The following is a 27,713-nucleotide window of genomic DNA, read 5'->3' as shown; positions in this document are numbered from 1 at the left end:
GGCCCCGCCCCCTCCGCCCTCCGCAGCCCCACGGGGCCGCTCCCCTTCCCGCCCGTCCCCCCGCTCCCGCCAGGGGGCGCCCCCTTCCCCGGCCCCCGCTGCCTCTTGTCGTTTAAGTAATCATAATGACGGGATTGTTAAACGCTTACTACGTGCCAAGCCCTGTTCTAAGCGCTGGGGGAGATACAAGGTAAGAATAATAATGATGGTATTTGTTAAGCGCTTCCAATGAGCCAAGCACTGTTCTAAGCGCTGGGGGAGATACAAGTTAACAATAATAATAATAATGATGGTATTTGTCAAGCGCTTACAATGTGCCAAGCACTGTTCTAAGCGCTGGGGGAAATAATGATGATGATGATGGTATTTGTTAAGCGCTTACTATGTGCCAAGCCCAGTTCTAAGCGCTGGGGGAAATAATGATGATGATGATGGTATTTGTTAAGCGCTTACTATGTGCCAAGCCCAGTTCTAAGCCCTGGGGTAACTACAAGGTAATAATAATAATAGTGATGATGGCATTTGTTAAATACTTACTATGTGCCAAGCACTGTTCTTAGCGCTGAGGTAAATAATGATGATAAAGATGGTATTTGTTAAGCGCTTACTCTGTGCCGAACAATGTTCTAAGCGCTAGGGTAAATACAAGGTAATAATAATAACGATGGTATTTATTAAGCGCTTACTATGTGCCAAGCACTGTTCTAAGCGCTGGGGGGCCTACAGGTTCATCAGCTTGTCCTCTATGGGGCTCACAGTCTTCATCCCCATTTTACAGATGAGGTAACTGAAGCACCGAGAAGTCAAGTGACTTGCCCAAAGTCACACCGCTGACAGGTGGCGGAGCGGGGATTAGAACCCATGCCCTCTGCCCCTTCAGCCCGTGCCCTTTCCACTGAGCCACGCTGACCGGGTTGTCCCCCGTGGGGCTCACAGTCTTCATCCCCATTTTACTGATGAGGGAACTGAGGCCCAAAGAAGTTGAGCGACTTGCCCAAGGTCACAGGGCTGATACGGGCCGGAGGAGAATTAGAACCCCCAACCTCTGATTCCCCAGGCCGGGCTCCTTCGGCTAAGCCGTAGATTGAAGGTTTAGATTCGCCTCGGCCAGCGGGTATAGGACGGCGCCCGGAGGTCTTTGGCGGTGACACCGTCGCCCCGGCAACGGGAGGCGCGTTGCTAGGGACCGTGTTGCTAGGGGCCGCGTTGCTAGGGGCCGCGCAGCTAGGGGCCGGCGGGGGGGATGGGGGGAGGCGGGGCTCCCGCGCCGCGCTGAGCCCACGGAGCGGGAGGCGGGAGGCGGGAGGCGGGAGGCGGGAGGCGGGAAGGAGGGAAGGAGGCGGCCGCCCTCGACGCCCCTCCCGGCCCGCACCTACCCCGGCCCGCCGTCCCGAGGCCCAGCCCAACCGCCGTCGGTAGGTATAGAGGGGCGTGTCCTCAGGGGGTGGGGGAGGACCTGCCGGGGCTCCCCTTCGCTCTGGGTCGCGGGGCAAGGGCCGGCGCAGGGCTCGGTCCATCTGGGGTTCTCGGGCCAGGTGGGCAGCTGCTGGGGATGGTGGTGGTGATGATGCCATAGTAATAATGATGACATTTGTTAACCGCTTCCTAAGAGCCAAGCACTGTTCTCTGCGCTGGGGTAGAGACAAGGTCATCGGGGTGTCCCACAAAGGGCCACAGGCTTCGTCCCCATTTTACAGATGAGGGAACTGAGGTCCGGTGAAGTGACCTGCCCGAAGTCGCAGGGCCGACAAGTGGCAGGGGTGGGATTAGAAACTCCAGCCTCCTGGGGAGTCAGGCATGAGAAGCAGCGTGGAGCAGTGGATAGAGCCCGGGCTCTATGTGACATCCGACTCCCCAACCCGGGCTCTTTCCACTAAGCCACGGTGCTACTGATGAGTTTGGAAAGTGGCCGGCCAGCTGGGTTGGAGGAATAGGACCGAGCGGGGAAGGCTGCGACATTTTTTCCCTAAAATGGGCCTCGCCGATGGCCAGATTGTGACTTTTACTTGAGAGCTTTTCATTCATTCGTATTTATTGAGTGCTTACTGTGTGCAGAACACTGCACTAAACGCTTGGGAAACTACAACACGTTTCCTCATCCAGATCACCAAAAAGAAGTCTAAAAGGTGCCTGACCCCATCCAATCCCTGGGATACAGAACAATAATAATAATAATTGTGGCCCTTGTTAATCGCTTACTCTGTGCCAAGCACTGTACTAAGTGCTGGGGTAGATACAAGATCATCAGGTTGGACATACTCTATGTCCCACATGGGCCTCACAGTCTTAATCCCCATTTTACAGATGAGGTAATTTAGGCCCAGAGAAGTGAGGTGACCTGCCCAAGGTCACACAGCAGACAAGCCCACACAGCAGAGCCCTTTCCTCTCCATCCAGACTGCTACCACATTAGTACAATCACTCATCCTATCCTGACAGGATTATTGCACCAGCCTCCTTTCAGACCTCCCAACCTCCTGCCTCTTCCCACTTCAATCCTTACTTGACTCCACTGCCCAGATTATCTTTCTACAGAAACGTCCTGGTCATGTCACCCGCCTCTTCAAAAACCTCCAGTGGTTGCCTATCAACCTCCATATCAAACAAAAACTCCTCATTATCCGCTTTAAAGCACTCCATCACCTGGCCCCTTCCTGCCTCACCTCCCTTCTCTCCTACATCCAGCCGGTAAAGTCTGCTCCTCTGGTGCTAACCTTCTTACTGGGCCTCAGTCTTGCCTGTCTCACCACTGGCCCCTGGGCCTCATCCTCCCTCTGGCCTGGAACGCCCTCCCTCCTCAAATCCACCAGACAATCAGTCTTATCCCCTTTAAAGCCCTATTGAAAGCACACCTCCTCCAAGAGGCATTTCCAGACTAAGCCCCTTTTTCCTCAGCTCCCCTCCCTTCAGCATCACCTCCACTCGCTCCCTTTGCTCTTCCCCTCCTCTCCCCACCCCACAGCACTTACGTATATATGCATGTATCTATAATTCTATTTATATTGATGTCTGTTTACTTGTTTTGATATGTCTCCACCCCCGCCCCCCGACTGTAAGCCCACTGTGGGCAGGGATTGTCTCTATTGTTGTATTTTACTTTCCAAGTGGTTAGTTCAGTGCTCAGCACACAGTAAGTGCTCAATAAATATGATCGAATGAATGAATGAATGAATGAATGAAAGTGGTAGAGCTGGTTTTGGAACCCATGAACTTCTGACTCCCAGGCCCGGGCTCTATCCACTATGCCATGCTGCTTCTCATGCCTGACATTAGTATTTATGGAGTGACATTTAATTTATGGAATGACAATCAATTTGCCAGTATTTCAGGAGTGTCTACAGTGTTCCTAGCCTGTAACCGGTGAAAAGCATTGTACTGAGCATATGCTAGTTGGAGAGCATTGTATTGGGTGCCTGCTCTGTGAGTGAAGAGGGCCGATTGTGCAGTGCTCTATACTGGGCCCTTCGGATCGTATAATCAAAGAGTCACGGTCCCTGCCTTTGAAGATTTTAAAATCCAATGGCAATTAAATACTGACGTTGCCCTTCTGGAGGAGGTGAGACATGTGTTAGACTCAGGAATGGTGAATTGGGCTTGGAGGTGGTGACTGGTTTGTAGAGTACGTGGGTTCCCAAAGGCAGAGGAGCCTCGAGTTAGGACAGCTACGTGGTTTGGCAGTAGCACCCAACATGTAGCAGAACATTATCTCATGACTCAAGAGGAGTTTTCCTATTTGCTCTCAGAAACTACCCCCTCCTACCCATGCCAGCAATCATTCGATTGAGAGACAGCTTGAACTGTTGGAAAGAACACGGGTCTGCGAGTCAAAGGACCTGGGTTCCAATTCTGACTCTGCCAATTGCTTGCTGTGTAACTTTGGGCAAATCACTTAACTTTTCTGGGCCTCAGTTACCTCATCTGTAAAATGGGGATTAAATCCTCCTCCCTCCAACTTAAACTGTGAGCTCCTGGTAGGACACAGATGGTCTCCAACCTGATAAACTTGTATCTACCCCAGCAATTAGTACAGTGCCTGACACATAGTAAACATTTAACAAATACTGTTAAAAAGAGTCAATGGCATTTATTGACCGCATCTTCTCTCACTTTCTGAAAACACTCCCACTTTTCTTCTCTCCCTAACCACTACATTGTAAGTGCTCAGAAAATACCATTGATTGATTGATTAATTCAACCGTTCACTTTGTAATGGATCCATCATCCCCTTTGCCTTCAAACATTCTCACATTTCTCCTATTCTAAAAACAGTTTTCTCTGGAACACACTGCCTCCAGCTATCACCCTATTTCTCCCTGCTCCTATTTCTGTTCAAAAGCAGTGTGGAGAAGCAGTGTGGTCTGCTGGGAAGAGCACAGACTAGGGGGTCAGAGGACCTGGTTCTAATCCCAGCTCCACCCCTTATCTGCTGTGTGACCTTGGGCAAGTCACAACTTCTTTGTGCCTAGGTCACTTCATCTGTAAAATGGGGATCATTAAGACCGTGAGCCTCATGTGGGACATGGACATTGCCCAACCTATTAGCTTGTATCTACCCCAGCGCTCAGTATACTTTCTGGCATATGGTAAGAATTTAAGAAATACCATTAAAAGAAATTAAGAATACACTGAATGGTTTATATATACCTGCTGCCTTCACTTTCTTCTAACCTCTTTCATGAACCACCACACTTCCACTCTGTTCACTCCTCTGAGACTACACTCTTCAAAGTCACTCCATCAGCTCACTCACTCTTACTTATAAACTCTCTTCTCCCACTATTACCCCAGCTTTCATTCTTTTTTCCTTCCAAGTTAGCCATCCTACTGTGCCTCTCTTGACTCTCTGACCTCCAACTCCTTGCTCATGCCCTTTTTCCTGACTGGAACTCCCTCCCACTTCAAATCCACCCCACCACAGCTCTTCCCACCTCCAAAGGCCTCCTAAAACCTCACCTCCTCCGGGAAACATTTCTAGATTAAGCTCCACTTTTTCAGGTTGCATCCATTCAACAACCACTTTTTAGCACTTAAGCACATATCCCTTAGCAATTATGCCTATTCTTATCTTGAACTCATTTACACCTATTTAATCTTCTGTCCTTTTGCCATTGACAACTGTAGCACTTACAAATGTCCCTCTGTAAACTTTTTTGAGCACCAACTATGTTCAGAGTGGAGTAGTAAGCACTTGAGAGAGTATAATAGAATTTGTAGACACACTCCCTGACCTCCAGGACCTCATAGTATAGCAGCAGAGGCTGACTTTAACTAATCCTAGTGCTGCCATTTGCGTACTGTGTGATCTTGGGCAAGTCGCTTAGCATTTTTGTGCTTCAGTTTCCTCATCTGTAAACGAGGATAAAAGAAACTGTGAGCCCCAAGTGGGACAGAAAATGTGTCTGACCTGATTGTATTGTATCTGCCCCAATGCTTAGCACAGTATTTGGCAAGCAGTAAGAGCTTAACAAATACCAAGATTATTATCCTTAGTATTATTATTAGATTATCCTCAGTGGTTCATTCATTCATTCAGTAGTATTTAATGAGTACTTACTATGTGCAGAGCACTTTACTAAAAAGCTTGGAATGTACAATTCGGCAACAGATAGAGACAATCCCTCCCAGTGACGGGCTCACAGTCTATTTGGGGGAGACAGACGGACAAAAACAAGACAACATAATCACGATAAATTATTTCTGAAGTGCTTAGTATGGTGCTTTGCACACAGTAGACTTTTAATAAATACTAACAATTGATTTCTAGACTTGTGGTCAGGGAAAAAAAAACTACAGGGAATAAGGGAATAAAACTGTGTTTTATTATACTCTCCCAAGCACTTAATACGGTGCTCTGGACATAGTGAGTGCTCAATACATACCACTGATTGATTGGTTGGTTAGGGAATGTACCTACCAATTCTGTCGAATGGTACTCCCCCAAGCACTTAGTACAGTGCTCTGCACAAAGTAAGTGCTCAATAAATAATACAATTGAATGAATAAATTTGGATGGAGAGGAAAGGATAGATTCTAGAGATGTTGTGAAGGTTGCACTTACTAAATGCTATATAAATTATATTCCTGCTTCTACTACTATTACTACTAGAGGGAGAAAAATAAGGACTAATGATGACGTTCCAGGAGAAACCCAGTGAGGGGAACTGTGAGATTAATAAGGTAGGAGTTGCAGAGGAAGGATTAGACCTACAGCAGAATGACACTGCCACTCAAACCCAGGCCAAGACTGAGGCTGAAACAGGAGTCTTGAATCAGCTCCAAATAGGTCACTCTATCCTTTGCAGAAGGACTTCACAGGAATGTGAAAGTGGAAGGCAAAGTAAGGGGGAGGGAAATGGGACTAAAGGGAGAAGGGGAGAGGCCAAGGGAACAGAGGGACCAGGAGGTGGGGTGGAGGCTAACACCAATTCTCTGGACTGTAATCTCTTTGTGGCCAGGGATTGTGCCTAACAACTCTAGTGTATTATACTCTCCCAAGTGCTTAATGCTGTGCTCTGCACGCAATAAACGCTCAAATACCATAGATTGCTTGCTAACCCCAATTAGTGCTCCTACCTGAGTGTGCCATCATTACTCTCACCCGAGGTTCACAAAGTTTGAATTTGAGTTCAAACCCAAAAGTAGAATGTTTCATAATATAATTATTATAATAATATTTCTTAAGCACTTCCTATGTGCCAAGTACTGTACTAAGTGCTGAGGTAGATATAAGCAAATCAGGTTGGACACAGTCCCTGTCTTACCTGAGGCTCAAAGTCTCCAGAACCTCCTTTTAAAGAACTTTGTCACAGAGCCTCAGATGACCTAACAGTTTTGTCTTTATGATAATTTCAGGGTGTGAGTCATAATAGTAGTAATAATAGTGGTGGTTGTTAAACGCTTATAATGTGCCAAGCACTGTACTAAGTGCTGGCGTGGATACAAAGATCATCAGATCCCACATGGGGCTCATAGTCTAACTAGGAGGGAGAGCAGGTATTGAATCCCCACTTTGCAGATGAAGGAACCGAGGCACAGAGAAGTTAAGTGACTTGCCCAAGGTCACACAGCAGGTAAGTGGTGGAGCCGGTATTAGAACCCAGATCCTCTGATTCCCAGGCCTGGGCTCTTTCCATTGGCTCACACTGCTAAGTAGTACTGAAGGATGACATACATCCAAAAAGATTCAATTAATCGAATGTAATGAAAGGGAATGGAAGTTTTTATAGAGCAAACAATTAGATGACAGTGCTGCCTGGAAGATTGATATTAATGGTAATTAGAAATTGCTGGGTTTTGAATAATAACTCTCCTTTCATGGGCTTTAGTTGGAGGGGAAATGTGTGGGCATTTTGAGTCATTTATTTACCAACAACAGAGAAGAGATTGAAGAAGCCATTTAAGAGCTGCCAAAAATTAGGTTGAGGGTTTTTGCCAGGTTGGTTTCTGATGACGACAACCTCAGTTTGATAAATACTAAGTAAATTCTAAAAATAAAAGCTACCAGTTCATGTTTATCTTTTGTGTTGAAACCAAACGGGCCTGACCAGCCCTGGTCACCTTGCAAAGTGGCTGGGTTTCTTTTTATTCACCCAAGGGAAGCAAAGTGGCCTAGTATAGGCAGTATAGTATAGTATATATATATATACTATAGTATAGTATACTATAGTATATATATATATATATATAAGTATAGTATAGGCAAAGTGGCTCCACGCTGAGGAGCAGCGTGGCTCAGTGGAAAGAGCCCGGGCTTTGGAGTCAGAGGTCATGAGTTCGAATCCCAGCTCTGCCACTTGTCAGCTGTGTGACTGTGGGCAAGTCACTTAACTTCTCTGTGCCTCAGTTACCTCATCTGTAAAATGGGGATTAAGAGTGTGAGCCCCACGTGGGACATCCTGATTCCCCTGTGTCTACCCCAGCGCTTAGAACAGTGCTCGGCACATAGTAAGCGCTTAACAAATACCAACATTATTATTATTAGTAGTAGAAAGAGCCCAGGCCTGGGAGGCAGAGAACCTGTTTTCTAATCCCAACTCTGCCATTTACCTGCTGTGTGATCTTGGCCAAGTCACTTACTTTTCAGCCTCAGTCTCCTTATTTGTAAAATGGAGATTCCATTACCTGTTCTCCCTCCAACTTAGACTGCGGGGAAGGGGGGCGGTGTATGTGTGTGGGTGTGTGGGTGGTTGTGTCCAACCTGATTAATTTGTATCTATTCCAGGACTTAGTACAGTACTTGGCACATAGCAAGAACTTAACCAAATACCACAAAAAAACCCCACAAATACACACACACAAAAAAAACTTATCATCCATCTCACTTGCCCTTTCAGCTTCAATCAGTCAATCAATCAATGGTATTTATTGAGCGAGTTTCAGGACAGAAGGTGGATGTAAAGCAAGGGGGTCAGTGGTGAGATCGGTGAAACAGATGAAATCAAGGTACAAAGAGTAAGTTGGCATAAAAGGAGTGAAGTATGTGGGCTAGATTGTAGTAAGAGAGCAGTGAGATGAGGAAGGAGAGGGCAAGCTGATTGGATATTTTAAAGCTGAAGGTAAGGAGTTTCTCTTTGATGTGAAGGTGGATGGGCAACCCAAGGAGGTTCTTGAGGAACAGGGAAATATAGACTGAACTTTTTTTTAGAAAAATGATCGGGGAAGCAAAGTATGGACTGTAGTGGGGTGCTTCAGTACTCATTTGTTGAGTGATGATGATCAAAAAATGATATTTATTGAGCACTTACTGTGTACAGAGCACTGTGCTAAGTGCTTGGGAGAGTACAGTACAACAGAGATGCTAGACACAATCCCTGCCCAAAACAAGCTTTGGGTAAGGGCTTAGAGTTTGGAGTTTACAGCTATAAGGGAAGATTATTTGGCTATCTGTTGCCAACTAAATTCCTGTTTAGCTTGCGGTTCACTGTAATCCCCAGATCTCTGTAGCACACTTGCTCAGAACAATTTGTTTGAGATTATGCCAAAGTATTTTACTCCCTAAGTGAATGAGCCAGCACTTGTCCCCAAGTGAGTTTCCTTCTGCTCATGAGTCATCTTTCACTCATCTTTCACTTTCACCATTGAGAAGTAGCGTGGTCAAGTGGAATGATCACAGGATTGGGTTCTAATTCCCATTTTACCACTTGCCAGTTACTTAACCTCTCTGGGTCTCAGTTTCCCCATTTGTAAAATGGGGATTTAATTACCTCCCCTTTAGATTGTAAACCCCATCTTGGACCGGCACTGTCAGATGGAATGTATTAAGCTACCCCAGTGCTTAGCACAACACTCAGCACATGGTAAGAGCTTAACAAATTCCACCATTATTATTATTATTATTATTATATTATTACTTTTCTCACACTTCTTTAATGCTATCATTCTTCTCTGCTCTTAAACTGGTGTCGGCAGCCAGAGGTAGGGGTACGAGGGGGTACGAGGCTGGCATATCTGGTGTGTTATCCTCTCTCATATGCTGGGATTGCAGGATCCCAGGCCTTGGTCATCTTGGCACAGTTCTTACTAGCCTTTCAGGTGTTTATTCTGGCAAAAAGCCCCATTTTCTTCAAATAAACAAAATTGTCCTCACTGTGGAACTAGAGCAGGCATGAGAAAAGAAACCTATTTGAGAGGAAGACAATGACTTGGGAATGGTTTTAAGCTTGCTTAGATAGAGTTGTACATCCTACCTATTGTTCAGAATTATTACCTCTAATAGCTCCACTGGATTTTGTCCCCCGGATTAGGAGATTCATAATTACCCTATTTATTTTGTTAATGAGGTGTATATCTTCATGATTCTATTTATCTTGATGATGTTGTCTTGTTTTGTTTTGGTCTGTTTTGCTTTGCGGTCTGTCTTCCCTATTTAGACTGTGAACCCGTCATTGGGCAGGGATTGCCTCTATCTGTTGCCGAATTGTACATTCCTAGCGCTTAGTACAGTGCTCTGCACATAGTAAGCACTCAATAAATACTATTGAATGAATGATTAATTAATCTGAATGGTTTGCATGTTTGTATGTTTCACTGGCTTGAAAAAATGGTCAAACTCCCTAATTAAATAAAAAGCTTGGTTACCTTGTCAATCTTCTCTATATGCAAACCTATGGTTAGAGTGGGGGGAGGGGGGTTGGAGGGGAATAACTGTGGTTATTGTCTTGCTAATTGCAGTGAACAACAAAGAGCTGTCAGACCAAGGACTGGAAATCCTTCAGTATATCCATCCACCACACACTTTTTGTAGGTGAGTAATCTCAGAGTGGACATTTTTGTGGTAGAACTGTATGAATGCTTTTCAGGGAAAGGATGCTGCCTGAAAAACTGTTAGCTAAGAACCCAATCCAATCACATCATCTCAAAATGAGACCAATCCCATTATAGCATTTGGTAAATCACCTCAGTTTAAAATAACTACACCATAGAACTGCATCTCCATTTTTTCCTTTTGAATTTTCAATAGTACTGAATCAATCAGCCAGCCTACAGTGTATAGACTTCTGAGCGCAGTTCCTACCCTCAGGGATTTTATAATCTAATGGGGGTGACAGACAAAAATTGTAGAAGCAGTGTGGCCTAAAGGAAAGGTGCATGGGCCAGGGAGTCAGAGGACCTGGTTTCTAATTCCGGCTCTGCCTTTTGTTTGCTGTATGGTCTTGAGCAAGTCACTTAAAGAAGCAGCGTGGCTCAATGGAAAGAGCCCGGGCTTGGGAGTCAGAGGTTGTGGGTTCTAATCCTGGCTCCATCACTGATGAGCTGTGTGACCTTGGGCAAATCACTTCTCTGTGCCTCAGTTACCTCACCTGTAAAATGGGGATGAAGACTTTGAGCCCCATGTGGGACAGGAACCATGTCCAACCTGATTAACTTGTATCTACTTCAGCACTTAGAACAATGCTTGGCACATAATAAGCGCTTAATAAGTCCCAGAAAGTAAAGTTCCATAAATTATTAACAAGCAGCAGAAACAGGAGGAAGAGCAAGGACATAATCGATAAGGGCAAGAGAATTCAAAGACAAAATAGAGGAATAAGAAAGTAGTGAAGATGGCAGTCAATCTAGCAATCAGTGGTATTTACCGAGTGCTTACTGTGTGCAGAACACAGAACTAAGCGCTTGGGAAAGTACAAAACACAGAGTAAGTAGATGCAATTCCTGTCTACAAGGAGCTGACAGTTTACAGGAGGAGACAGACAATAAAATAAATTTCAGAAAGGGGAAATTACTAGTAGAGTGTTAGGATAGGGACAGATGCTGTCAGTCTGGAGTGAGTATCGAAGTGCTTTAAGGGGTCCACAGCCAAGTGAGGCATCAACACAGAGGAGAGGGGGCTAGGGGATGTCCTAAAAGATTTTATGTCTGGAGAGAGGTCAGGGCTGGTGAGGGTAGATTTGAGAGTTGTCCACATGAGAAGTGGTTGCTGAGACCGTTGGGAGCGAATGGATTCCCCCGAGATCTGGTGCAGAATGAACAGAGTAGGGGCCCCCCGAACAGAACTCTGTGAGATGCCAACTCCTTGTAGGTGAGAGATGGAAAAGTGGGCGGCAAATGAATGTAACCAGTCTGAGAGGTGACCCAGCTCTTTTTGGCAGACAGCAGCTAGCTCTGCCTTTCACACTTAGCCACCCTGGGAGAGCACTCTAGATGCTTACTCGGTTCCCCATGGGCATCTGGAAAATAGAAGTGTGGGGAGCAGATAGCTTGTGATTGTGTGGAAGCCCCTTGAGGGCAAGGATCACGTCTACCAGGTATTGGATTCTCACAATCGCTTAGTGCAGTGCTCTGCACAGAGAAAGCACTCAGTAAATACCATTGATTGAATGTGGATATGTGCAATGGGGAGGAAGGAAGAAAATTGTGGATGGGGCAGGGCAGGAGTGGAAAACAGAATCTCCCCTGCATCTCCTGGCCACCTACCTCAGGACCCAAATTGTTGAACAATTTGGGGATTTAGATTGAAGAATTGTTGTTCACATTTTGGCCACTTAACTTCCAGAGACCTCCAGGCATGCTGACACTGAACTTCCAAATTCTTCTTGCTGCGCTGACAAATCTGTTGACTGAGTGGTATGCTACAATGGGGAAGCTGCAGAGTAAGATCCAACACGACACCTCCATATACAGGTACGATAATCCCACCCTCTCTCCTATGAATTGACGCCTTATCGTGGCAGGACAGTTTGCATACTCTGATGAAACTTAGAGCTATGCCATTTAGAGTTACCCATAATGGAAAGGTCTAAGTTGAAACATCAAAGACAATTCACCTGTGTTGGGCAGCAGCAGCATGGGAAAGAGTCAAAAGCAGACAATCAAGTGATCAAAACATTGATCAAAGACAATGTCAAAGACTCATGTTTTACTGTATGAAAGAAGGTAATGGTAAACCACTTCTGTATCTATACCAAGAAAACTCTATGGATACAGGTACCAGAATGACTTTATGACAGTGGGGTGTTCTAAAGAGGGTGTGTCCATGGAGTCACTATAGGTTAGAAACGACTAGAAAGCATTTGAAGAAGATGAAAAATCCCACCCTAATGGATTCCATTGGCAATAACTCTTCCTTGTCTATGTAGATGCTAGAGAGAAAAAGTAGTGGGCTTGTTTTTTCCTAGTGAAAACAATCTAAATTTCCCTATCCTTAATCCTAATATAATAATAATAATAGCATTTGTTAAGCGCTTACTATGTGCAAAACACTGTTCTAAGCACTGGAGAGGGTACAAGGTGATCAGGTTGTCCCACATGGGGCTCACAATCTTAATCCCCATTTTACAGATGAAGTAACTGAGGCACAGAGAAGTTAAGTGACATGCTCAAAGTCAAACAGCTGACAAGCGGCTGAGCTGGGATTTGAACCCATGACCTCTGACTCCCAAGCCCGTGCTCTTTTCACTGAGCCATGCTGCTTCTCTATTATCTGACTCCCCCCAGTAGATGACAAGCTCCTTGCAGGCAGGCATCGTGTCTACCAGCTCTGTTATATTGTCCTCTCCCAAGTCCTTAGTACAGTGTGCTGCACATAGTAAGTGCTTAATAAATACCATGGATTGACTGATGATATTGTTCATAAACCAGCCTCTCACATTAGAGATTGAAGTGGGAGCATTCAAGAATCAATCAGTCAGTAGATACTAGCATTGGAGTTGCTCGTGAACAGGTGAAGCAGTGGGGCCTAGTAGATAGAGCATGGGCCTGGGAGTCAGAAGGACCTGGGTTCTAATCCTGTCTCTACCACCTATCTTCTGTGTAACCTTGAGCAAGTCACTTCACTTCTCTGTGCCTTAGTTTCCTCACCTGTAAAATGGGGATTAAGACTTTGAGCCCCATGTGGGACAGGGACTGTGTCCAACCTGATTTGCTTGTATCTACCCTCAGTGCTTAGTATAATGGCTGGCACTTAGTAAACACTTAACAGATACCATACCCCCCCAAAAAAAAGTGGACATTGCCCTTTTCTAAATGACATCTCTGTCCCCTTCCCTAATGCTAAAGCTGATTTTAGCTCTAACTGACCTGACCCCTCCCCCTCTCGAGTTTCTCTCTCAAGAGCCCCTTAGAGCTTGCCAGGAATCATTTTCTCAGAACTGCTTCAAGCAGTTTTTTTCTCTTTCTCCATGGCATTCATTAGGTGCTTAGTAGGTGCCAGGCACTGTTCTAAGCACTGGGGTGAATACAAGATTATCAGGTTGGAAACAGTCCCTGGGGCTCACGGTTTTAATCCCCATTTTACAGATGAGGGAACTGAGGCACAGAGAAGAGAAATTACTTTCCCTAGGACATACAGCAGACATGGAAATGCTGGGATTAGAACCCAGGTCCTTCTGACACTCAGGCCCATGTTCGAACCATTACGCCACGCTGCTTCTCTTGGTGAGGAGGAAGATATGTTTAGGGAGAAATGTAGAGCCTGTTTGTTACGGAAACAAAAAGAAGAGTGGAAGGCGATTTCTTTACATTTGGACTTTAATAATACTAATAGCCTAATTAAGTCTTTAAAGTTTTAAGTTGAGAGCCTCAGCACTCTTTGTAATGGGTAGTACCCAAGGACAAGCACAGAAAAAGGGTTTCCAAGTAGAAAGTTGACAAAATGAGTACAGTGGCCCAAATAGGTCAGCTCCATTAGCCCCTTAAAAATAGAGTGGACCTTTGTTTAACTGCTTAGGATTTAGCCTTTTCAGATTCCTTTTGTTCAGACAGTCTGGACGTTTTCTGAGTGACTGCAAATCCTACATTCTCCCACTAGCAAGCACTGTAGGTTTGATTATCCCTACCTCCTGCCCCTCCTGCTTTTGCTTATTCGTCCCCAAGCTTTCCAGTCCAGTCTTCTTGCCTACTCTCCATTCACCTGAACCGCAGGTTCAACTGCAGCTGAAACCGCATTCTTCCACTCAGACCCTTCTTCTCTCCCTTCCCAAGTCCTATATTCACCTCCAAACCTCCTCCTTACTCCAGAGTCTGCTTGTCCCCCTTCATCGTTCCCTTCCCCTCCCCAACCCTCCATTTATCCACAAGCCCCTCTGTTCTTCCCCAGCCAATCCCTTCCTCATCTTAGGCCCATCTCCTCTCTTTTCCTCAGCCACTCACTCCACAGGTCCCAGACCTACTTCCCTTTCCCCTTCCGATCCCATCATATTCCTGGTCTCCAAAACATCTTCTGGACTCCATTGTCCTCCTGCTTCTAGTTCCCCCTACTATTACTTCAGCTGCTTCTCCCAGCTCTGCTGTCACTGCCAAATATATTGTAGCTAGGAGCAAGAAATAGAATATAAAGATATAAAGAGTTTAGGTGGCATAGAAGTGCTATAGTGGCAGAAAAGGAAATATAAGGTGGGGAGGTGAAAGATTAATCAGGGAAGGCCTCTTGAAGGAGATGTGATTTCAAAAGGGTTTTCAAGATGGGGAGAACAGTTGTCTGACAGACTTTTTATGGTATTTGTTCAGAACTTACAATATACCAGGCTCTGTACTAAACACTGGGGTAGATACAAGCTAATCAGGTTGTACACTGTCCATATCCATGGGCTACATGGGGCTCACAGTATTAATCCTCATTTTACAGATGAAGTAACTGAGACACAGAGTAGTGAAATGACATGCCCAAGATCACACAGCAGACAAGACTTGTAGGGGAAAGGAGTTCCAGGCAGGTATAATAGTACAAGAAAGAGGTTGGCAGATGGAGAGGTGAGACCGAGGCACAAGGAGAAGGCGATCTTGTGAGGAATGAATAGTGTGAACTGGGGTGTAGCGGGAGAAGAGAGAGGAAAAATAGAAGGGAGAGAACTGTTTTAGTGCTTTAAAGTCAATGGTCAGGCGTTTCTGTTGAGGTGGGGAGAAATAGGCAACCATTGGAGGTTTTTGAGGAGGGTGAGGGATGTGCAGAATCATGTTTTAGGAAAAAGGACAGGTCAGAGTGAAGTATGAACTGGAGGGGAAGAGAAGTCAGGTGGAATCAGGGAGATCAGCGAGGAGACAGAGGCTGGGATTTGCGTGCTTTGGCCAGTGTGATGGCTGTTTGAATGGAGAGGAAAGGGCAGATTCTGGAAATGTTGTGGATGAAGAACCAGCAGGATTTGGTAAGAGAATGAATATGGGAGATAAAGAAAGGGAGGACTCAAGGATAATATCAGTTAGAGGTTTCAGAGATTGGAAGGATGTTGGTGATGTCAGCTGTGAAGGGAAAGTGAGGTCAAGGTGAGAATTTAAGAAGGAAAATTAGGAGCTGTGCTTTCACCTCTTCATATCTATGTATCTTTGTATTTTTTTTAAGAAGCAAAAACTATCTCTGGACTTCACCACAAAGTCAGTCCAGAGGGTGGGTATGATGAGAAAGGTGAGTATTATGGGAAATCTATTGCCATTCTCAAACCTTCTTCTGCAGGACCAATGGATATGTGGAAGCAAGGCCAGCCGGTAGAGCAGTTCAAGAGTTCAGCCAAGCCCACACTGCTGCTGTCACCTCAGTCACTGTGCTGGATGTAGACCTCTGTGTATCTGGAGGAAAAGATAAGGCCAGAACTCTCATTCTAACTGTTAACTGAGCCAGAGGGTTGGGGCCAGGCGGGTTGGCGGAGGGAGGAGCGCTGGAAAAGAGTTGAGAAGTCGAAGTGCAGCATCACTGCGATTTTGAAGCAAGTTAATGAGGAATTTCAAATTTTGGCTTTTCAGACTTTGTCTAGGAAATGGGAATGTCCTTCACTAGGTGAAGAATGTCTCTCAACTGGGGTGAAATTGGGAGGCAGTGGTTAGGGGACATACAGCCGAGAAGGGGATGCAGAAAGGGGCGGTCTTCCTTCACTGCCCAAATCCTGCCTACATCTCTGAGAAACATCTCCTTCCCCCAGTCAATCAGTACTATATATCGAATGCTTACTGTGCAAAGCATTGTATTAAGTGTCTGGGAGAATACTAAATAGCAGAATTGGTAGACATGTTCCCTGCCCACAATCAGCTGACAGTCTAGATGGAGAGACAGACATTAATATAAATAAATCAAGGATATGTACATAAGTGCAGTGGGGCTGAGAGTGGGGTGAAAAAAAGAGTGCAAATCCAAGTGCCAAGATGATTCAGAATGGAATGGGAGCAGAAGAATTGAGGACTTAGTTGGGGAAGGCCTCTTAGTGCTTTTAATAAGGTTTTGAAGGTGGGGAGAGTGATTGTCTGTCAGCTATTAAGAGGGAGGGTGTTCCAGGCCAGAGGCGGGATGTGGGTAAGGGGTCGGTGGCAAGATAGACAAGATCGAGGTACAGTGAGTAGGATGACATTAGAGGAGCAAACTTTTCAGGCTGGGTTATGGTAGGAAATGAGGGAGGCAAGGTAGGTGGAAGCAAGGTGATCACAGAGCCCAGAGGCCAGCCAGGCTTGGAGAAAACCCTCCCAAGAGGACTGGTGGGGGATTGGGGTCCTGCAGTAGGCACAGGACAAAGTTCTCAGTAGCAGGAGACTTCAGAGACGAAGTGTGAAATGAGTTATAATGATTGGACGAAGTGCGCGGCTGACTGGGCGAGGGCTCTTGGAGCAGGCATAAGGAATGTCAGCAAGGCCGTGGGCCAAGTGGCAAAGCTCTGGCTCCTAGCCCACATTCTGCCCTAGTCTGCCACGAATGCTGCAGCAACCAAGCGTCTCAGTGGTTGACCCACTGAGGCTGGGATGGCCAGAAGAGTTGGCATAGAGCAGCAAGTGGCTCATAACAACAGTGGTAATAATAATACTAAACACTTTGTGCCAAGAACTGCATTTAGCACTGGAATAGATGCAATGTACATATCCTACCTAATCCCAGGTCCACCATTTGTCCGCCATGTGACCTTGGGTGAGTCCCTTCACTTCTCTGTGCCTCAGTTACCTCATCTATAAAATGGGGACTAAGACTGTGAGCTTTATGTGGATCAGGGAGTGTGTCTAACCCAATTTGTTTGAATCCACCCAAGCCTTGCTTGGTGCTTGGCTTGGCAGTGCTTGGCACATAGTAAGAACTTAACCAATACCACAACTGTCACTGGAACTGAGAGAGTGGAGGGCTGGGTTGGGCTGGGCCCTTCCCCTAGTGTCATCTCCCTCCATCCCTGGAAAGCAAGGCACGGTCAGGCTCAGTTGAATGCTCAGGGAAATTGAGGTGGAGCAAAACTGGAATATTTTTACCTCAGTCCTGTTCCACCGAAGTTCTGCTTGGGACCTTGATTGGACCCTGCTAGGCTTTGGGGCCAGGCCAGCCCTGCTAAGATGCTGAGCCCAGTCAAATTTGGGAGGGTCAGACAACACCCTCCCTCTGGCTTCCTGTATCCCTGTAGACTGTAAACTCTTTATGGGCTGGGTACTTGGCTACCAACTCTGTTATATTGCACACAGGAAGCACTCAATAGATTTCACTGATTAATTGACTGCATTCATCCTTTTGTAGGCTAGACACTGGGCACTAAGCAGAAGGGGCAGAAGGGGAGCTAAATGCACAGTTAAATGTTCTTCTTTATTTTAACTATGCCTCCCCTTGAGGGGATAGAGCCAAAACCAAGGAGGATTTTTAACAGATCTGCAATTACTGTCCCCAGTGGCAGGTTCAAGTTGTGGGAGTGTTGTGGACCCAGCCAGATGTGCTTGGTGATTTCAAGGAGCCATGCCCCTTTAACACCAGTAGAACTTTAAAAATTCAGGGCTCGGGCAGGTTGAATGGAATTTTCCCTTACCATTTGGAGTTTGAGCCTGGAAACTCCCTGGCCAGAATGGGTTGGGTCCGGAAAATCATATCCACCTTTCTGAAGCCTGATCTTGGTGAGGAACCAGGCCAGGGAGAAGATCAAAATAGAAGTCTAAGCCAATCACTTTACTGTCTATTTGATGGGTGATTGAACTAAAGTGATCTAATAACTCTCCAGACTGTCGTGGCCTGTAATTGGAGATCTGGAGGTGTGGTGAAGAGGTTCATGGGACACGAACAGGAAGTGACCAAGGTAATAGCAGATGTTTGGAGTTGCAGATTGTACTTGTCTCTTTATCAGAAGATGAGATAAACAAAGAAGTGGTAAATTTTATCTAACAATTGTGATTGCTTAATGAACCAGAAAAATATCGAAGTTGTTATTGATCTCGGCTCCCCTGCCCCAGAAGCCAAATAGCCAACACTCTTGGCCACTGTTATTTCCCTCCCTGCTTATGCTCAGACTACATTGATTTTCAGCAGGAGACCAGACTGTACAGCTCTCCTTCCTGGCAGACTTAATTTCTGAATAAACCACTTTGCCCCTTCTCTGCCAAATGATAATAATAACTGTGGTATTGGTTAAGTGCTTACTGTGTGCCAATCACTGTACTAAGTGCTCAGATCGATATAAGAGAATCAGCTTAGATTCAGTCTCTGTCCCTCTAGAGGCTCACATTAAGTAGAAGGGAGAACAGGAATTGAATCTCCATTTTACAGATGAGGAAACTGAGGTGCAGAGAAGTTTAAGGGACTTGCACACAGTGCCAAATGTCCCCAAGTATAAGAGCTTTTCCCAGTCCTTTATATGTGTCTTGTACATAAAATACATTTCAATAGCTCTATTAAATGAAGGCTCATAAATCTATTTATTTGCAGACAGATCCTTGCTCCCCCACTTGTCTGCTGTGTGACTTTGGGCAAGTCACTTAATTTCTCTATGTCTCAGTTACTTCATCTGTAAAGGGGGCTTGAGACTGGGAACCCTATGAAGGACAAGGACTGTGTCCAACCCGATTATCTTATATCTACCCCAGTGCTTAGTACAGTGCCTGGCACATAGTAAGTGCTTAACAAATACCACAATTATCAAGCAGCGTGGCTCAGTGGAAAGAGCACGGGCTTTGGAGTCAGAGGTCATGGGTTCGAATCCCGGCTCTGCCACTTGTCAGCTGTGTGACTATGGGCACTTCTCTGTGCCTCAGTTACCTCATCTGTAAAGTGGGGATTAAGACTGTGAGCCCCATGTGGCACAACCTGATTCCCCTGTGTCTGTCCCAGCACTTAGAACAGTGCTGTGCACATAGTAAGCGCTTAACAAATACCAACATTATTATTATTATTATCATTATTAAATCTGAAAAACTTCCAGTGTGGCAATATTTTCATCACTTGGGGGACCTTCATCTCTTCCAGCCACTCCTTCCAGTCCAGCTCTCCTGGCCATTTTCAGTTGTCTGACCCTGCCTGGTTAATATAAAAAATACAGCCTCAAATGTATTGATCTAATGTTTAAGACCTCACCTCTTTTTCTAGTTCGTCCTCAGGGACAGGGGGCAGAAAACTAATAGCTTATGGACCAAATGAAAGAAAACCAGTGACTTTTTTTAATGGTGTTTGTTAAGTGCTTATTATATGCCAGGCACTGTACTAAGCACTGGGGTGGATCAAAGCTAATCAAGTTGGACACAGTCCCTGTCCCACATGGGCCTCAAAGTCTTAATCCCCATTTTACAAATGAAGTAATGGAGGCACAGAGAAGTTAAGTGAATTGCCCATGGTCACAAGGCAGACAAGTAGCGGAGCTGGGTTTAGAACCCAGGTCCTTTTGACTCCCAGGCCTGAGCTCTATCCAGTAGGCCACACTGCTTCTAGTGCCTTCTCCTCACATTTGAGGACCGGGTCCCTATTTTCCTTCTGTTCTGTGCTCTCCCATGAGTTAGGTTCCCTCAATCTTCACAAACTCTCCCAGGTCTGTCTCTTCCTCACCCTTCCCAGCATCCTTCAAATCAGCAAAAAGGTTTTTGTAACAACACGAATGCTTCTACACAATGATCTGCATCTGAACTCATCCAAGATGCGGAGATGTATGAGTCATGGGTTATGAGGCTGATTTGCTTCCTCAGAGCAGTTCTGCTAACCTGGAATTTTCAAGTGCTCAGCATTTTGGCCATTCCTGGCGCTTGGGGGAGGGTAGGTCCACTCACCCTGTGGTGTGAGGATGTTTGCCCTGCCTCACCCTGTGAGAAGACTGACCTCTATGCTTTAGAGTTTTCCCTCACCAAGTCCAGATTCTCTCAATGGTTTTAAAAAGACCCTATGATACTGTCTTCTCTCTTTCAAATTCACTGGAGCTAGCACTCAAAAGCTGTTTCTTTGGGCCGTTTCCTGAGCAGGTTGCCTGTGTTTTTGAATCGAACCAATTCTTCAGCGCATCTCGAGATAAGTCAGTGATGATGTGGGATATCAATGGAAGCTCACAACCAACCCAGCGGTTTCCAGGCCATGATCTGGTGGTTACTGGATTAGCTGTGAGCCCAGGTATGTTATCATCCCAAACCTTTTTACCAGTGTGTACATGTGGTAATACAATCAGTTGGTTTCTGAATTTAATCTTATGGAATCTCCCCTCCCTCTAAATGGTTTCTGAAGACTCTCTGCAGTTGTGCACTGGCTCTCGGGACAACACCTTGTGTAAATGGGACATTAAGACCGGGGAATGCCTGCAGAAAGCATCCATCTCAAGGAATCTGGTAAGAAGCAAGGTCTGTGAAGTGAAATCTCCCCTCTCTGGTACGATGGATGATGTCTAGTGCTATGCAGAGAAGAAGCACATTTCCTCATGTTCGAATGTAATAATAATGTTGGTATTTGTTAAGCGCTTACTATGTGCAGAGCACTGTTCTAAGCGCTGGGGGTGATACAGGGTAATCAGGTTGTCCCACGTGAGGCTCACAGTTAATCCCCATTTTACAGATGAGGTAACTGAGGCACCGAGAAGTTAAGTGACTTGCCCAAGGTCACAGAGCTGACAAGTGGCAGAGCTGGGAGTCGAACCCATAACCTCTGACTCCGAAGCCCAGGCTCTTTCCACTGAGCCACGCTGATCCTCCTGTAGAGTGGTGTCCCACTGGCTAGATTGGTCAGTTTCTGTTTGGGGAGACAGAATGTAAGAAAAATCTGCTGCTCCTTTGCTCACTTCCCTTTAAAGGCTAGAATTCAACCTTCTCACCTAATATTCTGATTTTGAAAACTGTTCTGAGCTCAGGGCATCAGGAGGGCAACATGTCCAAAACTGAACTTCTCATCTTCCCACCCAAACCCTGTTCTCCTGATTTTCTCATCACTGTAGACAGCAGTCTACATCTTTCTTCACTGTTCCACAAGCCCGTTACTTTGTCATTATCCCCGACTCCTCTCTTTCATTAACCCACATATTCTATCTGTCACCAAATCCTGTCAGTTCTACCTTCACAACATTGCTAAAATCTGCCCTTTCCTCTCCATCCAAACAATTTACAACGCTGGTCCAAACACATATCCTTGCTCATCTTGACGACTACATCAGCCTCCTTCCTGACCTCCCTGCCTCCTGTGTCTCCCCATTTCAATCCATACTTCACTCTGTTGTCCAGATCACTTTTCTACAAAATCATTCAGTTCATGTGTCCCCACTCCTCAAGAACATCAGACGGTTGGCCATTGACCTCCGCATCAAACACCTCCTTACCATCAGCTTTAGAGCCCTCAATCACCTTGCCCCTCCTATCTTACCTGGCTGATTTCCTAATACAACCCAGCATGTTCACTTTGCTTCTCTAACGCCAACCCACTAACTGTACCCCAGTCATGTCTTTCTCATTGCCAACCCCTTGCCTACATTGTGCCTCTGGCCGGGAACTCCCTCTCCCATTATATATGACAGATTATCACTCTCCCCACCTTCAAAGCCTTATTAAAATCATATCTCCTTCAACACTAAGCCCTCATTTCCTCTACTTCCTCTCCCTTCTGCATCATCTCTGCACTTGGATTTGTACCCTTTAAGCACTTGATTTTCACCCCACCCTCAGCCCTACAGCACTTATGTACATAGCCATAATATCTGTCTCCCTCGCTAGACTGTAAGCTCCTTAATAATAAAGGCACTTGTTAAGTGCTTACTGTGTGCCCTCCTTCTGGGCAGGGAACATGTCTACCAACTCTCTTGTCTTGTACTCACTCAAGTTCTTGTTTAGTACAGTGCTTTGCACACAGTAAGTGCTTAGTAAATACCATGGATTGATTAATTGATTGAGAATGTGATTCGTCAAGGTGGAAAGAGAATTGGATTCACGCATCAGGAAGAGACGAGGGAGAGATGTGAGAAGTGCATTTCATGTCCCTCAGCATCCCCTCTGGTGTCCATGGAGCAAGACCCTCTCATCTAAATGTTCTGATTTTGAAAACTGTTCTGAGCTCAGAGCATCAAGAAGGCAACATGTGCAAAACAGAACTTCTCATCTTACCACTCAAACCTTGTCCTCCTGACTTTTCCATCACTGAAGATAGCAGTCTACACTTTCCTTCACTGTCCCACAAGCCCAGATTGACATGGGGGATGCTTCATTTGGTGACTCAGAAAGGTTTGAAAAGAGTTTTGTTTCTCTAGGTCACTCACCTCTGCTGGATGCCTGGGGAGCCATATATCCTCCAGACCTCTGAAGATAAAACCATCAGGTAAGATACTTGACTAAGCATGTAAAAAAACTCTTATTCTCACACTCGGTGAGGTGGAAAGTAGGCAAGGGAGATGGGAGGGACCATGAAAACTCCACAGATTGGATAGAATCTTTCTGGTATCTGATTATTAGCATAATACTCTCCTGGAGCCCTAGGGTTTCCTTACCCACCTCACACAAAAATGTGTCTCATTGTCAGATTAGAGCCATGCATATCGGACAGAATTACCTTGAAGAATATGTCACTTGGTTTCCATCCTTATTAATTACACATTTGAATAGAACAGGGCCTTTGTATGAATAGTTCCTGCCATTTTTCAAGGTCCCTGCCCAGTTCTGGAGTCTCAGGTCTGATGGGTGAAATTGCGTATTGTTTTCTACACAGATTAGAATAGTCACTCCCAATTTGGCCCTAATATATAGGTGGGCAAAATACTGACTCTGCGGGGCTAGATGATTGAGTCCCCATTGTGCCTGACAAGAGTGGGTCAGCTCCAACTCCTATAGCATCAGAACTCTGGAACCCATTTTTTTCTTAATGGTATTTGGTAAATGCTTACTATATTCCAGACACTGCACTAAGTGCTAGGGTAGATTCAAGCTAATCAGGTCAGACACGGTCCATGTCCCACGTGGGCTCAAATTCTTAATCCCCATTTCACAGATAAGGCAACTGAGGCACAGAGAAGTGAAGTGACTTGCCTCAGGTCACCCAAGCAGACACGGTGGAGCCAGGATTAGAACATAGGTCTTTTGACTATCAGACCTGTGCCCTTTCCACAAGGCCACACTGCTCTCAACAGAGGGAAGGGGTTGCTAGCCATATGTGATAATAATAGTAATAATAATAATAGTAATAATAATCTGCTGGGGGAAGGAGCTTCTAGGAGCCATGGCAACTGGAAGAACAACATGCTAACACCTCTCAGACCTCCTTCTTCCTCAGCCTTGAGCATGCCAGCCAGAAGATGCAATGGAAAGGGGCTAATTTGCAGTACCTGGCAACTCTCCCATGGCAGACGAAACATAAAGTGTTTTCTGTACTGCCCGCAAAAGCTTACTAAAACTAGTGAAGTGGTCCTCCAGAAGTGGGCAAACCACTTAACTTCTCTGGGATCAGTTTTCTTATCTGTGATATGGAGATTCAATGCCTTTTCTCCCTCCTACTTAGTCTGTGAGCTCCATGTGGGACTGTTTCTGACCTGATTATCTTGTATCCACCCCCCCACTTAGTATAGTGTTTGGCACATAGTAAGTGTTTAATGAATACCACAGGTATTATAGGTTTGCCTGAGGCACTTGACAGGAGGGGAGAATTACACTCACAAAAAAAAAAAGGAGCAATGAAATGAGTGAAATTCACAGAGTGCTTCCACATACAATCTCAGGAAGTATTACATTGGCTCACTGGGCACCTCAAGAGATCGCACCTAACAATTCCTCCCATGGTCTCTCAGGCGAGGATGTTGGTATGAGATTGCCAGCCATGGAACCCAGGGATTGATGTTTTCATTCATTGCTCTCAATCCACCCGCCCTCCATTTCCTTCCAGACTTTGGGACACTCGGGGCCTGCAGGTGGCACATTCCTTTCCGGCAAAGCAGCATATCCAGACTCACTGTGACGTCAGTCCGGATGGGCACAACTGTCTCAGCTGCAGCAATGGCTGTGAAGGGGATGGCTGCGAAGCCACAGTAAGAAGGCAGGCGCTGAGGGTCCCCCCAAAGTGTGCAGTGTCAAAACATTTTGAGGAAGGATCGAGAAGGGGTCCTAGGGTCTCAAACAAGACCAGGATGTCGGATTGTTCGGGTGGGAAATCTGAGGGTTATCCTAACTAACTACAAGACTCCCCCAGGACCCTTTATCATATCTGTAGGGCTGTGATGGGGTAGCAAAGTAATCTTTAGGTTCCCCTGTGTCCTGACCCTCCTTCTGGGTCCGGGACACCCACCACTGTGCCATGACTGATTACGGTAAAGAAGTGTTTAAGAGGCCCAAAAGAGCAGTAGGAACATTTCCTGTCTTTTCAACTTTGTGTGATTACTTTACAGCTGTGGGACCTCAGGCAGACCAGAGATCGAGTGCAGGAGTTCAAGGGACACATCCAGGCTGTGGCATCCTGTATCTTTCTGCCCCGGGGCCCAGGGGTGACTTCAGCAATTGCCACTTCCTCCCATGACTCCAAAGTGAAGGTTTGGAATCAGGACACTGGAGGTGAGAGTCCCTCTGTGAACGTCCCTCAAAAGGCCTGTGAGAACTCTCTTCTCTCACCCTCTTCCTGCTCTGATGCGAAAAGCAGAATGCTAGCTCAGACCAGGGCTCAAAAAGCCATCCAATCAGGTTTCCAAATGTTTTGTTCTCTGCCTGACCACAAGCTAATCAACTTTTGCTCTTCCCTAAGGACAGCATCTTAAGGAGCTATCTGCCCCTTCCCCCATTCATGACTTGAGGGTGTGGAACTCCATACCACACTACTCCCGAGGGGTCAGTGGACAACACTTGGCTCTAGAGCCCTCACAAGAAGCCAGGGGCCTAAGTGACTACGGTAACATGAGCCCCACAGCTGGCCCAAGTGTGACACTTCCTGAACAGTCCCTGAGCACTCCCCTGTGTTCCAGTGTGTGTAGAAGAAGGGAGGCCCTGTAGTCTCTATGCCATCACCCTCTCTTCCCTCCTAATGAGGAAGCCAAGCTTATCCAACTTGCCCCAAGGACCAAAGTATTTAGTCTTGCTCGTGATGGGAGCAGTTTCAACACCATTCTCTGCAGCTAAGTAATAAAAGCCCTTGCTCAGAGCCAGAGCACATATTATCTTTCACCGCAGATTCCACCTCCAGTCTGATGGAATATGGTATGCTCAAAACCACTGCCTGTGTCGTGCACATTCAAGTACCACTTGGAGTCCATTTCCAGAACAAATCTGTGCCCATCGGCTGGCTCTAGGGCCTTTCCCCTGCCAAACAATAGGGCTGAAGTTTTCAGATGGCTGTTAGATTGTGCTACTCAAGGGCAGGAGAGAAAAATATTCCAGGAACTGTGGCCACCCTAATTTACTGGAGGTAGCACAACCTGTTCTGGACATCTAGTGCACCTGGAGGTGAAATCTCAATAATGATGGTTCCTAAACCGAAACCCCTCCAGCGGAGATCACCTAGAAGACCCAATCTTTTTGCAGTCAGGTGAAGAGTTAGGGTCACCATGGCAACAGGCTCCACAAACAGCAGCATAACCAGAAAGGATTTAATCCAGTCTTTCTGGCCACTGCTATGAAAAGGACAACTGGATATATGCCCAGCTTTTAAGTCACATGGGCCCACATGGATTGCAACCTTGTCAGTAGCAGTGCTTCCTATCTCTAAAGACAATGATGTACACACACACACACAAAGATATTCCTTGTAAACCTTTTCAAAAGAGGGTGGGCTGATGCACTATTTCCATGGGCTAGTAATCTTTTAGGCTTATTTGATTAGAATGCCATGGGAGAATAAAGTCTCCAAAAGGCAATAAATACTGGCAAAGAACCAAAGAGAGTTCACTGGTGGGAACAGTTGTGTGCCCAGGGCGAAGCCACTCGTCTATGTGGAAACTGGTCACAGGAGGGAAAGGGAAGTGACTAATTCTCATGGGCCAAGCAGCTGGCCAATCCCCAGATTCTCCCCAGATGGAGGCAGACATGGGACAGCTCAGTAACTGAGGCAGCCTTCTAGAGTGGATTCTACCAGGGTGACAAGAGGAAGAGCCGTGTCCTGGCCCCCAGTTCTTCTCTGCTCTTTACTAAATTCAGCCCTGAGATTTGATTTCCTCTCCTACTGCCCTGAGCCATTTACATCTTTATCTTCTTGTCTCCCTGGTCCAAAAAATAAACCCCAAGAAACCCACTCTTTTTAATCTCTTAGAACATCTCATAACAACAAACGATTTCTCCTTTCTTTTCCAGCCTGCCTTTCCACCCTGTCTCTGGACGGATCGGGCCCTCTGGCTTCATTGTCTGCCTGTGACCCCTCCTCTGTCCTCTGTGCCAGTTTCAACTCCGGAATTCACTTACTCAGGATCAATAACCACAAGGGACTGGAACTGCAAGAAGTAGCAAAGTTCTGATGCTCAAAGACGCTCACTGATAAAAGGATGACCTTGGGCAAAACTGGAATCTGTTTTTCGTGTCAGCGAGTTCTTTCTTTGTGACTACCCAAACTATACTGGCCCTTTGGCTCGAGGAACTCCTCTTAGTTCTCTGATGGAGATAGGACTCTCAGCCTCAGTCCTCCTTACATTTCTAACTGATCCTGAGCGGCCCCGCCTGGCCAGAAGAGAAAACGAAACTATCCTGTAAACCAGCCACACCTCATCAAATAGGCGCGCACTTATGCACTTCCATCCCTACCATCTGCTCAGTGTTCTGCTCTGGTCCCCAGTTTTTACACTGTTCCCATGAGACACTACTTCTCACTCTGAAAGATTTGGAGCTACAGCTGACCCCCACCATGCTTGCAAGCACTGTGAGGGAAATACAGGTTTCTTCCTCAAACATTTTGAATTCACCACCCTAGTGGGAGTCACAACAATGGCAAAACTCCTAGACCCAATGGCATTTCTCCTGAAATCTTCAAATGGGGCAAGGTAAGTGTTCCCCAACCTATGGAACCCTGGATTGGTGATCCAGGATGCCAACATCATCAACATCACCATCTTCAAGAAGGCAGGGGATTGAACTCTCTTAAGCCATGAGTAAAGTGCTCTGCACATAGTAAGTGCTCAATAAATACCACTGACTGATTGATGTAAGTTTAGAAA

General features: G+C 45.9%; 1 protein-coding gene across 5 annotated transcripts; it reads left to right on the top strand.

Annotated features, from left to right (window-relative positions):
• The first annotated feature begins 169 nt into the window (after window positions 1-169).
• WDR31 (WD repeat domain 31) lies at window positions 170-27,074 on the top strand. 5 transcript variants are annotated; one of them, XM_029062877.2, is made up of 11 exons: window positions 170-190; window positions 10,171-10,243; window positions 11,993-12,120; window positions 15,884-16,008; window positions 18,370-18,452; window positions 20,596-20,740; window positions 20,852-20,964; window positions 22,851-22,918; window positions 24,473-24,614; window positions 24,972-25,134; window positions 26,860-27,074. In XM_029062877.2, exons 3-11 carry the CDS (start codon window positions 12,005-12,007, stop codon window positions 27,018-27,020), a joined length of 1,116 nt encoding a protein of 371 aa, XP_028918710.1. In that variant the 5' UTR covers window positions 170-190; window positions 10,171-10,243; window positions 11,993-12,004; the 3' UTR covers window positions 27,021-27,074. The 5 variants fall into 5 exon arrangements, with proteins under 5 accessions (XP_028918710.1, XP_028918709.1, XP_028918712.1 ...); XM_029062876.2 differs by lacking the exon at window positions 170-190 and adding an exon at window positions 1,321-1,415; XM_029062879.2 differs by lacking the exon at window positions 170-190 and adding an exon at window positions 1,323-1,415 and having other exon boundaries at window positions 20,852-20,952.
• Window positions 27,075-27,713: the final 639 nt, after the last annotated feature.

Source organism: Ornithorhynchus anatinus, chromosome 4 (assembly GCF_004115215.2).
Source record: "Ornithorhynchus anatinus isolate Pmale09 chromosome 4, mOrnAna1.pri.v4, whole genome shotgun sequence".
Taxonomy (NCBI): Eukaryota; Metazoa; Chordata; class Mammalia; order Monotremata; family Ornithorhynchidae; genus Ornithorhynchus; species Ornithorhynchus anatinus.
The sequence above is the reverse complement of the archived record's forward strand: the minus strand, read 5'-3'. Positions and strand labels throughout refer to the sequence as shown.